This window comes from Spermophilus citellus, assembly GCF_964194105.1.
Source record: "Spermophilus citellus genome assembly, chromosome: 7".
Classification (NCBI taxonomy): Eukaryota; Metazoa; Chordata; class Mammalia; order Rodentia; family Sciuridae; genus Spermophilus; species Spermophilus citellus.
This window is the reverse complement of record NC_138188.1, coordinates 157943763-157954345: the sequence shown is the minus strand read 5'-3', so window position 1 is coordinate 157954345 and position 10583 is coordinate 157943763. Positions and strand designations below refer to the sequence as shown.

Below are 10583 nucleotides of genomic sequence, written 5' to 3'. Positions count from 1 at the left end.
ACTGGCCACTGCTGTAGAAATGACCCTTAACTTGGAGATGAAGCTGCAGGGTTTGCACAGCTGGGGTCCAGGCACCTGGCAGGTGAACAAAGTGTGGGATCCCCCCCACTGCACGGAGGGTGCCTTTTTTTTTCTTTAATTCTTTCCTTTAAAAATAAATGTAGCTCACAGACTACAGAGGAAGGAGACAACATAAAAATTTATATGGAAAAAAACCTTCATCCCTCAGAGCCGGTGCTCATAAAACCAGATCCAGTTTAAGGGGCCGACAGTAGCTCTGGGGTTTCTCACAGCTGTCCTTCACAGATTTTCACATCACTTTACAGCCTGGTTTTCTGACCCTGGAGGGAGGACAAGTCAAGTCAGAGCGTCCTCCTGGGCCTTCTGTTGCCGCTCACTCGTCCTCTTGAAAATCAAATTCTCTTATTTTTATTTTTTAAGTCAATTCTGTCTCACCACTGCCTCCAAGAAACTTTTTTTTTTTTTTTTGGTACCAGGGATTGAACCCAGAGACACTGAACCACGTTCCCAGCCCCTTTTTTATATCTTATTTAGACAAAGGGTCTTGATGAGTTGCCTAGAGCCTCTCTAAGTTGCTGAGGCTGGCTTTGAACTTGTGATCCTCCTGCCTCAGCTTCCCTGGCTCCATAAAGGTTCTAAGTCTAAGGGATTTTTAAATTATTTTTTAGTTACAGGTGAACACAATGACTTTATTCTACTCTATGTGGAGCTGAGGATCGAACCCAGTGCCTCACGCATGCTAGGTGAGCGCTCCACCTCTGAGCCACAACCCCAGCCCTAAGTCTAAGGGATTTTGCCCCAGTGATTTTACTTCAAGTTGTTCTTCAGAAAAGGAGATGAGAGGGTGTCTTTAGTCAAATAAATTTAGAAAATACTTTGAGCACTCCCAGGAAAGCTGCGTGTTTTTGCGTGTTATGCCGATGAAAAGTCTTACCAGGGTCCAGCTTTTCTCAAACGTAATTGACTTTTATGTCCTTCATGTGAGACGAGCTGCAAAGGCAGCATTCCAAGAAGCACCACTGAGAAACCCTGCACCAACGCCTGCTCCCCATCGCTGAGCCACAGGATACTGGCCTTGTTAGATTCGGCCCCACCCAGCCAGCCTATCAAGGTCTTTTGGGAACTTGACTTTGGAATGCTTTTTGCTTGGGGCTTATCTCTCTAGCCACACACATCAGTGGGGAAAGGGTAGCCGCAGGCGAAGCCAAACACAGCCCTGGACCTGCGGGTTCAGCCCTAGTGCAGCAGCTCCTGTAGGCCAGAGTGGGCTAGCTCTTCCCTGTACACAGAGCCCCGAGGGGTGCAGGGTCTTGGGGTCTGGGGTGCCAGGGAAGAGTTTTCTGCGGTTTCCAGGGAGATGCACTCTATTGAAGTTGTTTTTTCATTGCATGACCCAAAGTGAAGGCAATTGCCGGGCAGTTGAATTATTACCTGACGCCTGCAGCAGCTGCTGCTGAGGAGGGAGAGGAGATGAGAGTTGGGGTTCATTAACACTTCTTAAATTAACAAATCCTTATAGCACAGGTTAAAAATAGCAACCTCATGGTTTCTAAAATTAGCCCTCACCTCTTTCCATAAATATGTAGACCTCCCTTGAACTTGGGCTCCACTTGCCCAGCCTAATGGGTCAGACAGGCTTAGCTTTCATGCCACATTCTTTAGGATCAGTATACTTGGTAATTGACCTTGACAAGTGAGAGGCCACAGAATGTCCTGGACCCAGGACAGCCTGTGGGGCCATCAGCCTAAAAGTGGCTCTGGGCAGGCCTGGGAGACATCTCAGGGTCCTTTTGGAGACATCTGCAGCCCCTGGGCTCCCTGGAGGAGCGTGGGACTGGCCTGTTTGCTTAGGAAATCCCCCACCTGGGCGACCTCTCCATCCCCAGCAAAATGGGATGGTGGGTCACCCTGGCCACATAAACCACTGCAAAAGGACCAAGGTCACTGTTTTGGGACAATCTGGGGAGGGGATTCAGCGCCCCTGAGTCCACTCCTTAGCTGCTGACTTGGGGCCTACATAATTGAGGAAGGTAGTGTTTAAAGGAGGAAGGACCAGCCAGGTCAGCCATGGGATGCTCCTCCCCTGCACCTCCCCAGTTTCCTCAGTGCAAGAGGGTTGGCAGCATGGCACCTCAGGAGATGGGGGGACTGCCAGGTATGTGCCAGCCGCGTCCCTGTTACCTACCAGGTGCCCGTGCTCTCCATCAGAGGGGTCAGACAAAACACACCGGAACAGGAACAAGACTTAGTTCTATGCTCAAGCCCCGAGTGTAAGGAAAGAACCAAATGAAGGAAATGAGGAGGGGAGAGGAAGCTCAGCAGCAGCAGCCCAGGTTTACTCTGGCCAAAGCTGCAGAGGTGGACCCGGCAGAGACTGGACCGTCTCCCACTCACAGTCTGGGGTAGTTGTAGGGGCAAGAGAAAGAGGGAATTGTTGCAGTTAGGCCATTGCTAGGGGGTTGTCAGGTCAGGGAAGGGTCCTTATGGTCGACACCTCCATTCTTTGGGGTGGTCACTGTTCTAGGCGGAACTGGTGGGGTTATTTCAAGTTGGCAGGATGATGGGGTATTGTCGGGGTTTGAGGCCGGCTGAGTCAGAGCGACCTTGGGGTGATCTTGTCTAAGATGGAGGATGTTTCAAAATGGCACTGCCGGTGTCCAGTTCTTCCAACACCAAGGACACCCAGGTGACTTACATAGAGACAAAGGATGCAGCTTTTATGGCCTCCACAGGGCGGGCAGGGACCACCCGTGTCATTAGGGGTGGGTTTGCGTTGCGCCTGTGCTCTTCATTGTGTCCCTGCACCTGTGACGCGTCTACTTCTCCAGCCCTGGGGTGACTTTACTGTGCTGATGGAGTAAAGGTAACCAGGTTACCTCAGGCAGGACTCTGCACGTGTGTTTGCCCCTCTTCACCTGGCATCTGCCCCTGATCCTCTGGGACCGTCCCTGGTGTCTGTCCTGTCTCAGTGGGTTTGATCCTCGCATCTGGCTCCGGCCTCTCCGAATCTCCGCTGACCCCAGAGTCTCCGAAGGCTGTCCGACTGCCCGGCCTCCGTCTCCAGGGGCCTTGCGTTAGCTCCACAGCCTTGAGGGCTGGTCTGCTGGGCAGCACCCCTTGTTCTGGAAAGTCTGACCGAGCAAGGCTCAGCATCTCACTCCCAGGGCCTCCGGCCGATGAGCTGGCGGTTGGTGGTGTAGCTGCGCTCGGGTGGGGTGTGGGGTAGACCCCCAGCAGCAGCTCTGACCAGGTGGCCACGTGGGCATTGCTTGGGCCCTACTTCCTCCACAGTAGTGACCACAGGACAGCTGGGACTGGAATGGTGTCCCCAGCCCCTGGACAGGGTATGTCTATTTGCTAAGTGGAGGGATGACAGAACTTCATGCAGGACCTAAGAAAGGCCAGCTGGGGACAAGGTGGGGAACCTCCTCATGCCTCCTTCCCGGGACGCCTCCTTCCCTCCCTGGTTCCTCCCTCCCTCCCCACTTCCTCCCTCTCCCCCTCCTCCCTCCCTCCCTCCTTCCTCCCTCCCTCCTTCCTCCCAGTCTCTCCAGGTGTCCCTGACACTCCAGGCACTGCCTAGCTGCAGGACTCTTGTCACCACAGAGTGTTCTGGATCTTGAAACTTTGAGGTTTATGCTTTAATGTTAACCTCTAGAACGGTTCCACACTCCCTCTCTGATGCCAGCTAGAAGCCTTGGTTTTGTGACAACTTCCCTCTGAAGGTCTTCACTGGCGCGGCAGGCTGGGGTGACCTGGAGGCCTGTGCTGGAGGAAGGGAACACTGGCCTGTCCCTGGCTGTGGCACCTGACGCGCTGGTGACCCTGGTGGCCCAGCCCCTTGGCAGCAGTCCACCATCCCCACATCACATTGGTCCTGGAATCCCAAAGGCAGCACCTGACCATCCTAGAAGGCTAAGGCTCTCCCTGTCTGAGTGGACAGGAAAGTCATCCCCTGCAGAAAACCCTGCATCCTGTGGCAGCCCAAGACTGTTTTCTAATCATAACCAGCATACAAGTCCAGGTTGGTGTGAATAACATCTGCTGGTTTAACAACGGCCACTACTGACTACAGAGGACAAAGTGAGACTCAGGTGCAGCAGCAGTGCTTGAGGGTAGAGACATGGTAGAACTTCCCACACATGGTGCTCCCATGCAGGTCCAAAAGGAAATCAGGAAAGGGGGCTCTGGAGTGCCCTTCCCTGAGGTCCCCTGAGGGGGCTGCCCAGACCTGCTGTCATCCTCCCCAACTCTGGCTTTCCAGGGAAAGCAGCCTATTCTTCCTCTCAGTGAATTGTCAGAAACTATTTTTCAGAATGTTAATTGCTACACCAACTGCCTATGGAAAACCCAGTCTCAGTGACAGAAATAAATGCATTGAGATAATATTTAACCTGTTTCCTTTCTCTCCCTCCTCCCGCCTCCCTCGGCTTTATTAGGACGCCTGCAGGTGCCTGAGGAGCAGCGCGATCCCAGGGCACCAGGGTGCTGCCCGGCAGGGCTAGGCGGGCACCGCAGCCATGGCCAGCACAGCCGTGCAGCTCCTGGGCTTCCTGCTCAGCTTCCTGGGCATGGTGGGCACGCTCATCACCACCATCCTGCCGCACTGGCGGAGGACGGCGCACGTGGGCACCAACATCCTGACGGCCGTGTCCTACCTGAAGGGGCTCTGGATGGAGTGTGTGTGGCACAGCACGGGCATCTACCAGTGCCAGATCTACCGGTCACTGCTGGCGCTGCCTCGTGACCTGCAGGCGGCCCGTGCGCTCATGGTCATCTCCTGCCTGCTGTCCGGCATGGCCTGCGCTTGTGCTGTGGTGGGCATGAAGTGCACCCGCTGCGCCAAGGGCACGCCCGCCAAGACCACCTTCGCGGTGCTCGGAGGGTCGCTCTTCCTCCTGGCCGGCCTCCTCTGCATGGTGGCCGTCTCCTGGACCACCAACGACGTGGTGCAAAACTTCTACAACCCACTGCTGCCCAGCGGCATGAAGTTTGAGATCGGGCAGGCCCTGTACCTGGGCTTCATCTCCTCATCCCTGTCACTCATTGGAGGCACCCTGCTCTGCCTGTCCTGCCAGGAGGAGGCACCCTACAGGCCCTACCAGGCCCAGCCCCGGGCCACCACTGCCACTGCTGCCACCGCACCCGCCTACCGGCCACCAGACGCCTACAAAGACAACCGGGCCCCCTCGGTGACCTCCGCATCCCACAGCGGGTACAGGCTGAACGACTATGTGTGAGTCCCCCAGGGCCGTCCATCCCTGAGGGCCACCGTCAGGGCTGCTGGGCCCCCTGAGTGACAGCTGATGGATGCAGGGTACAGCCCAAAGTTTACTTCTGGGTTATTCTGTATCCAAGGGATGTGCTTAGAACACAGGGAAGGGGGAGAAATAAGAGGAGAAAACTCGGTATACCAAAGACTTTTTTAAACCCTTGCTGTTTTTTGTATTTATTATACGTATTTATGTGGGTGATTTAATAAGAGCTAAATAAAGAGAGACTCGGAGTCTGGCCTGGTGCTTACGTGCGACAAGGTTGTTTATGAAATGGCCGGCAGCAGCTTTGGTTTCCAGATGTGGCTCTGTCTCCAAGGTGTGAGGGATCGCAGCCGGAGCCTGGGGGACTTGGGGTCTCAAGGGCTGCCAGCTGGGCCAATGACCAGCTCTGCTGGCCAGACACCCAGCAGTGGCCACCACCGTGCATGATGGGAAAATCAGAGGGCAGTGGCTCAAACTCAGCCACAAGATGCTTGAGCGACACCCACACACCCAGTCACCGTATCCCCACTTAAACTCCGAGGCAGGGCAGGAGGGAAGGGGCGCTCTCGGAGGAAAGAGTTGCCATAATCACAAAGTAGGGACAATGCGGTCTTCTACCATGAGCAGGAGGAGCCCACGGTAAGAACACAGACTGAGGAGAGAAAACAAAGCGAAGCACACCTGGCTCGACTCTCTGGGTGTTGGCAAGAAGCTTAGGAGCTCTGCTGCCCCCAAGGGCCCCGGGGAGACTCCTCTGGCTTCTTCTCTCGGGGGCCGGTCCCAGCTGCAAGAGAGCAGGTTGACTGCTTCTTCCGCCACAGAGACCTACTGGGACAGTCGGGGGGCCCCGACTGTTCCCAGAGCATTGATGTCCTTTCCGGCTGTGACCTAAGTCACATGGCCAGAGCGCTGTGCCTGGTCACACACATCCCCATCAGCACTGGGAGCTTGGGTCACCTGGCTTTAGCGAGTGGGACCCACCTGGACTGGAGGAAAGCCGCACCAGACCCCGAGGACCGGATGTGAAACAGGAAGGGGTGACACCAGAAGAGACAGAGAGGCTTCTATTCTACAGCCTGTCAGCTAAAATAGGAAGCTGACCCACACGAGACCTTGGTTCCCTCCCCAGGTGACAGGGTGTGAGAATGCAGTCCCCCGCCTCCTTCTTGCTTTCCCATCTTCCCTCACTCCCAGGACAAGCGCCCGGTCCTCTGAGCCTGTTATTTGCCACCTTATAGCCACATCCATCCAGGAGATGCCTGCTTCTGCCAAATCTTCAGGGCTGGGGGGAGTAACCCAGACGGTTCTGACAAGGACGTGGCCGGCTTTTGGGGGCAGGACACACAACTCCAAACCTTACAATGAAAAGGAAACACGAATCAACTCAGCTGTTTTCCAGGAAAACATCATTACAGGTATAAATCACCCCGCAATCCTCGTGGATTAAGAAATGCTATTTCTTTGTTTCTCTAAATCAATTCAAAGTTGGCTGTGATCCAGAGAGGCCTAAAGTCAGCCATGTTTTCAGGCTCCCTCCTCCTGCATCAGGTCTCAGGGCCCCAGTGCTACCAGAGGCCCTAGGTTTGGAAGGGGGTAACCCCTCTTCCACCTCAGGGATGTCAGCCCAGGGCCTCCTGACAGTCTCACATTCACCTACAAATAGGCCTGAGACTCTTCTGCCATGTGGAACTTGGGGGGAAAATAACTTTTCCCATTCGTCCCTGGGAAGCCACTCTTGAGACAGGGCTGCCACTGTAATGGCTTTGGCCTTAGCCCTGGGTTTGGCCTTTTGAAATCAAAGGCCTCCGAAATCTCCCACAGGATCCTACTTTCATGTCATCCTAAATGGAGACATTTTGAAAACTATAAATTACTCAAAAATCGTACGACAGCCCATCCCATGAGGTATAGACAGAGGAGAGCCAGGATTTGGACCCTGAAACCAGGTCCCACTCATGGCTTCAGGTCAGGTGCTGCTGTCTGCAAGACTGGAGTCAGAGAGGATCTGGGAGAGACCCCAGAGGGGCCCCTTAAGCCCAGTGAGGCCAAAATGGCTCACTTCTGCAGGAAGCGGACTCCAGGCAACCAAGAGCCAGTGACGCTCTGTGACCAGTCACTGTGGGACGAGGAGGAAGAAAGCAGAGAAACCAGGGGCAAGACGGGGTTGAGAATGTTGAAGAGATTTAATTAAGACTGAAAAGTTTTTAGAAAGCTGCTCCACATCTCCTTTAGCATCCTCACCCCTTTCTTGCCCAAGAAGAGACACAGTGGTATGTGTGAGAGAGACAGACAGACACAGAGGCAGAGAGGCGAAGAGAAGTAGTCTCGGGCCCTGTATATTTTAAGCCATTTTCTTAATCAAAAAGCACAAAGTCAATTACTGGGCAACCATCCAAAGGAAAGCAGAGAAACCTGGTTCAAGTAAATTATTTTAAAATACTACCAACTGGCTTCCGCAGGTGTGTGGAGGGGAAGGCATTAGTAAACAGCCCATTTCCTGCCTGGAAAAGGCCAGGAGAGGTCACCCCATAAATCAGGGAGGGCCCAGCCTCTGGGAGGCCAGTGGCCAGCCTCTTCCTCACTCTCACCTCCCACTCAGTGGCCTCACCCCAGGCGCCCAGCATGACCTGAGGGGCTTTCTCTTTAAAAGCTCAGCCCCTCCCCTGCTGCTGCTGGTAAATGATTGACAGGGGAGCCCTCCCGGCTGCAGGCTGCCCACCAGCCCCCGCCTGGAGCATCAGCTCCCTCCAGCTCTGGGGAGGTCTGGGATGTTTTCAGTCATCCCAGGCATTTTTCCAAAATAAAGAATTTCCATAGGTTTCCCAACCAGAATAATAAGCAGCAAGAAGGTCGGGTCTAGTGGCTTCGACAGGTGTCTGCAGGAGCCATGCCTGCCTTGGGGAGGAGCCCCCCACTGCCCTGCCCATCATTCGTTGGAGGCAGTGAGGGTCCAGGACACTGGAGAGGGTGGGAGAATGGGGAGGCCGGGTGCTGGAGGGAGCTCCACGTCCCGGCCCTCTCCTATGTGTACCTACCCATCGGGCATCTTTATTTTTCCATCAAATCTGATTAAAGCCAGAATAAGACACCACTCCACACCCAGAAGGACCGCTGATCTTTAAAGACTGACCATGTCAAATGCCGACATGGAGGTGGGCCAACTACAACCTGCTTGGGTGGTGGGGGTGGGGGTTTGCAACTTAGTGTAATTCCTTTAGTGATTGGAAGGGAGCAGAGTGTGGCAAGGGTCCCCCTCTCGACCTGGGAAGCAGTTCCACAGATGTGTTCATTCTCTGGTCATCTATCCAGGTGGACACTTAAAACTGGGACTCTTATTTGTTTTTATATTCTTCATAACTCAACGCTATGCTTCTCCATTTTCCCCAATAGACTGTGAACTTGGCCGTCCTGGTCACTTTTTTACTCCCGTGACACTGCACATGGTAGTTGCTCACCAGGGATTGATGGCTGAACGTGTGGCCCTGTGCTTTACAGAAGCAGACATGCCACTCCTCTGACAGGTTTTACGTACGACTTAGTTCAACTTGAAAATCCACTGGCACAGAACTTCCCAGGACCATACTGTATGTCAAAGAGGACTCCTGTCACCATAGGCCCTTCCACTGCTGGACAAGGGGAAGGTCTTGAGGGAAGCCAAAATGGAGGAATATGTGGAAGGCCCATCCCTTTTCCTAAGTGGAAGCTGCACCTCGTTTCACCAGAAGGTCAGCAGTAGACAGCAGAGACGGACATTCCCCCACCAGCCCAGAACATGGTCAGGGTTAGGGTCAAATCAGGGTCCTGGGGAGAAGCTCTGGAGTGTGATCCTAGGTGCTCCAAAACATCCCAGCCATCTGGTCTTCAGTGCATAAAATTCTTTTAATGAATGCAAAGCCCTTCCATTCCTATTTAAAGAAAATAGGCTTCCTCCATCTTCTAAGTCCTCCTTCTGTGTCACTACCCATCTTTACTTCCTGATGGCTACCTCCTAGGTCAAAGGCTACTATGCACGAGGGTTCCCAAGTCCTCCCGATCTCTCCAGGCTGCTCCTTCGCCATTCTTCTCTGTCTTGTGTTGTTCAGTTCTTTGGCGTCCATCTGCTTTTCTATTTCTATCAATTACAGAGAGAAATGTCTGACTACAAATTGAGGAACTGTTTCTCTTTCAGTTCTGTAAGGGTTTTTTTTAAACATTTTTATTTGTAGATGGACACAATATCCACAATATCTTTATTTTATTTAGGTTTTTTTTTTTTTTTAAACGTGGTGCTGGGGATCCGAACCAGTGCCTCACGCATGCTAAGCAAGCGCTCTATCACTGAGCTGCAACCCAAGCCCCAGTTCTGTAAGTTTTACTTCATGTATTTTGAAGTTCTGTTGGTAGGTGCTACATTGTTCAGGGTTCTTCTGAGACAGAAAAAAAAAAAAAATATATATATATATATATATATATATATAAATGAAGATATAAGGGATGCCTTAGGGGAATTGCCTCACATAATTATGGAGGCTGTGGAGTCCCAGGGATTCCAGTCTTGGAAATCAGGGATCCTCCTTTCTCCAGTGTTGAAGATTAAACACCCAAGAAACCCTGAGGCAAGCACAGAAAGCAAGTTGTGAGGGCGAGAAGGAGGTGGCTGTGTCTTGCCTTTTTACAGACCCAGGTCTCCTCTCCCTTCCCACCTGCCTAAGGGCAGGAAAAGAGCAGCCCAGGTGGGTCATCATTAGCAACTCTTTGATAATTAGTCAATCATTCACTGTCTGCACTGACCACCTGTCCTCTGCCCCTGTCTCACCATGATGGGCTGTCTGCAAGCAAGAGACCCTGATATGACAGCAGCATGGCTCCATGCAAGTTCAAAGGTCCAGGAATGAGCCCTGGAGCCCAGATGCTGCAGAATCTGAGTTCTGATGTCCAGGGGCAGGAAAACAATCATGTACCCAGCTGTTCTGTCCTGATCCCCAGCTGATTGAGTAATACCTGTCCAAACTGATGGCAGGTCTTCCCATTTAGTTCACTCAGGCTCAAATGCCAATCTTCTCAGAAAACCCCTCACAGACTCACCTAAAAATAATGTCTTATCAGTTCTCTAGGCTAATCCAAACAAGTTATCAGTTAAAATTAGCCACCACAGTGCATAAATTAGAAGTGTTATGTTCTGGGCTGGGGTTAGGGCTCGGTGGTACAGCACTTGCCCAGCACATGTGGGACACTGGGTTCAATCCTCAGTACCACATAAAAATAAATAAAACAAATGTATTGTGTCCATCTACAACTTAAAATAATTTTAAAAAAAGAAATGTT

General features: G+C 52.6%; 1 protein-coding gene across 1 annotated transcript; it reads left to right on the top strand.

Moving 5' to 3' along the window:
- Nucleotides 1-3588: 3588 nt before the first annotated feature.
- Nucleotides 3589-6338, top strand: CLDN14 (claudin 14). The gene is made up of 2 exons (XM_081302411.1): nt 3589-4045; nt 4461-6338. Exon 2 carries the CDS (start codon nt 4542-4544, stop codon nt 5259-5261), a length of 720 nt encoding a protein of 239 aa, XP_081158537.1. The 5' UTR covers nt 3589-4045; nt 4461-4541; the 3' UTR covers nt 5262-6338.
- Nucleotides 6339-10583: the final 4245 nt, after the last annotated feature.

Bases quoted from the DNA above. Each gene is read 5' to 3' on its own strand.
- CLDN14 (XM_081302411.1), top strand. From the start codon at position 4,542: ATGGCCAGCACAGCCGTGCAGCTCCTGGGCTTCCTGCTCAGCTTCCTG.